Genomic DNA, 3,286 nt, shown 5'->3' with positions numbered 1-3,286 from the left:
TCCCTATTTATTTTTTTATAGTCCTAAGCTACTTACATACATGAGCCGCTTGAAGACACGTATCTAAAGCAACATTTCCTTCTCTTCTCCCTTTTTTCAGAAAGTAAAATCGACGATCGATTTCCGCATCATCATCGGTTTCGTTTGTACTTCGACGTAAAGAGCATACCCAACGAGGAGAAGCTAAGAGCTGCCGAGCTGCACCTGTCGCGTGACGCCATCAGCGATGCGGTATTCAACGAGCGCCTTGCCAATCGCACGCGCTATCAGGTGCTCGCCTATGACATCACACGAGTAGGTGTGCGCGGCAAGCGGGAGCCAAGCTATCTGCTGCTGGACAACAAGGCGGTGCATCTGAATAGCACCGAAACAGTGAGTCTCGACGTACAACCGGCGGTCGATCGGTGGCTGGCGACACCGAAAAAGAACTACGGCCTGCTGATTGAAGTGCGAACATCACCTTCACTCAAACCTGCACTTCATCATCATGTGCGACTGCGACGCAGCGTAGATGAGCCACACAAAAGTTGGCAACACAAGCAGCCAGTGCTCTATACATACACCGACGACGGCAAGCACAAGTCGCGTTCGATACGGGATACCAGCTCGCGGTCGAAGCGTGCCGGCCATCATAGCCGAGCGCATCGTAGGAAAAATAGTGATGAAATATGTCGGCGACATTCGTTGTATGTAGACTTTGCGGATGTCGGTTGGAGCGATTGGATTGTGGCGCCACCCGGTTATGATGCATTCTACTGTCAGGGCAAGTGTCCATTTCCGCTTGCGGAGCATATGAACTCAACAAACCATGCGGTCGTGCAAACTTTAGTCAATAATCTCAATCCGGGAAAGGTACCAAAGGCCTGCTGTGTGCCCACACAATTGGAGGGCATCTCGATGCTCTACCTAAACGATCAGAATACCGTTGTGCTTAAGAATTATCAGGACATGACAGTGGTCGGCTGTGGCTGTCGGTAATAGAATGTAGCGCGATGCGAGGAGAGCAACAGGCAGAAAGCCACAACAACAATTGTTGATATTTCGCAACAACGAAATAAACGAATGCAAGCAGACACAACGAAAACCAGAAGCCAAACCAATGTCGTCGGGCGAGTATTACGAATACGGGGACCGAATAAAATGTGTACGATGTGTGCGTGTGCAACGGCCTAAGTAAAGACTCGCGCGCTTCACGCCTGCAGTGCGTAATTCCAGTGCGAAGCATAGCTAACGACTCTGTTGTGGAACAGTGAGACTCTGTTGTGGAACGGTGAGAGAGAGAGAACGAGATAGCGAATGTGATTGAATTGGTTGTGGATGCCAATTGGTTACCGAACGACACGAGTAGCGGCTGTAATGAAAGAGAATGCGAGTAGCCGCAGCCGCCAACCTCTTGCCAAAGTATGAAAGGTCAGAGTTCATATGCGCCACACACGTAGGCATACGTGAGCACACGCACCATTGGGAGCGCAGACGAGAGAGCATTAAATGCTGAGTTTCAAGCCGCTTCACGCTTTAATAAGTTTAAATTTTATTAAACGATATGCAAACAAAATGGACTGAATATATGAATTTTAAGTATAAATATTAGAATTTATTTTGTAAAATAGAGCAGATTTGATAAGGTAAATGAAAGCATAGCACCACGGCGCCTTCGAACAGAGCAGAGAGTTGCATTAAAAGAGTCGAAAGAGAGCGCACTATTGTCACTATTGACAGCCAGGCTGCCGAATGGTTTGACAGTTGAGGAATTTGAGGTAGAGAAGAGAAAGAAAGCAGTGCCCAGCAGCAGACAACAGAATCATCATAGTCACTGACCGCATGCGACAGCACGAAATGACGAAAGTAATGCGATAGATAGGCAGCGAATGGGAGAGCGACAGAGAAAAGCTGACAGCGATTGAGCATAAGAGCGCTTGCCACGTAAATAGGCTGCTGCAGCGCCACCACCATTTCACCAACGAAGTCAGAATCATCGCCAGTAACAACGCCATAGCCAACCGCCGCTTGAGTTCCTTCACGGCGTTGTTAGACATTCGTGTCAGCCGCGCACTGCTGCCGTTGGTGTTGCCGCGTTGTCAACTATCTTGCCGTGCGCTGTATGTAGATGAGCGCGCCTAGTTCTGCGCAGACGCGACTATGACTGCGTCTGATTGTGAGCTGTACTTACGTATAGCTGAAATGTAAAAAAAAATTGTATAGTAGTTTTAGTGAAATGAATTGAAAAGTTTATTATTAATTTTATATAAATTAATTAATAAATGTTTTGTTAATTCGTTTTAGCTTATAAAATTGTATGTAATTTTTGTAACAATATGTATGTATGTGTAAAGCGCAATAATAGCATTGGTTTTATATTTTTATAATTTTTAATTTCAATTATTATTTTTTTTTTACAATCGCATTGTGTCATTCGTAGTCACTGTATGTAATTTAGGATTCAATAAGCGAAGAAAGAAAAACAAAATGAATAAAATTATTCAAAATAAAATTTTAAATAAAAATCGATTTTATTGGAATTTATTTGAAAACGAAAAAAAAGTTAGCTTCAGTTTTTTTTTCGCCGCGAAGAAAGTATTGAAGCACCTCTTTCAGCAACACTCGACTTCCTAGCCAGCGCAAGGCTTACAGCTGTCTGTATGTATGTATGTATATACCTATTAATTAATACATTTAAGTAAAAGAAAATTATAGTTACATAAATTGTTTTAGTTTTTTTTTTAATTAGAGTGCGACGTTTATATTGATACTGTTCTATAGTTAAAAATAATATATATATTACCGCGTAAAGTACTACTTTTCTACAATTACATATGTGCATGTGTTGCTACGTTCGTGTGTATGTTTTCCTAAATAATTTCGCAATCATAACAAACTTATAAAAAAAATATATATATAAATTTTATTATATATACAAGAGTATTTACTTAGTATACTTTGTACGTTATATGTATGTATGTAGTTTTATTATATTTTAAGCTGAAAAAATTTATTGCGAAATTAAAATGAAAAGCAAAAAATGTTATAAACAAAACTCACACACACACACACACACACACACCAACAATCATACAAACAAAAAAGAATGAACACACACATTTTTATTTATTTATAAATATATTTCAGAAGAAAAAATAAATCTACGAAAAAATTACAAAAAAAATATATAAAACAAAATTTTTATAGAAAAAATAAGCGCATTTGTTTAATTTTATGTTAATGGCGATAAACAATGGGTGATGAGAAAGAAATGAGTGGGAAAGAGGAAGCAAACTGACAGTCACTT

At 40.3% G+C, this 3,286-nt stretch overlaps 1 protein-coding gene across 1 annotated transcript in view; it reads left to right on the top strand.

Moving 5' to 3' along the window:
- Positions 1-2,250, top strand: part of LOC118740750 (protein decapentaplegic) — a 97,195-nt gene extending 94,945 nt beyond the window's left edge. Inside the window, exon 2 of the mRNA XM_036472409.1 lies at positions 101-2,250. Within this exon, the coding sequence (XP_036328302.1) occupies positions 101-978 (878 nt within the window). The 3' untranslated portion in view covers positions 979-2,250. The remainder of the gene's footprint in view (positions 1-100) is intronic.
- Positions 2,251-3,286: the final 1,036 nt, after the last annotated feature.

The sequence above is a fragment of the Rhagoletis pomonella genome, unplaced genomic scaffold (genome assembly GCF_013731165.1).
Source record: "Rhagoletis pomonella isolate Grant_MI unplaced genomic scaffold, Rhpom_1.0 Rhpom_scaffold_00006, whole genome shotgun sequence".
NCBI lineage: Eukaryota > Metazoa > Arthropoda > Insecta > Diptera > Tephritidae > Rhagoletis > Rhagoletis pomonella.
Note: the sequence above shows the minus strand (reverse complement) of the source record. Positions and strands in the feature narration are given on the sequence as shown.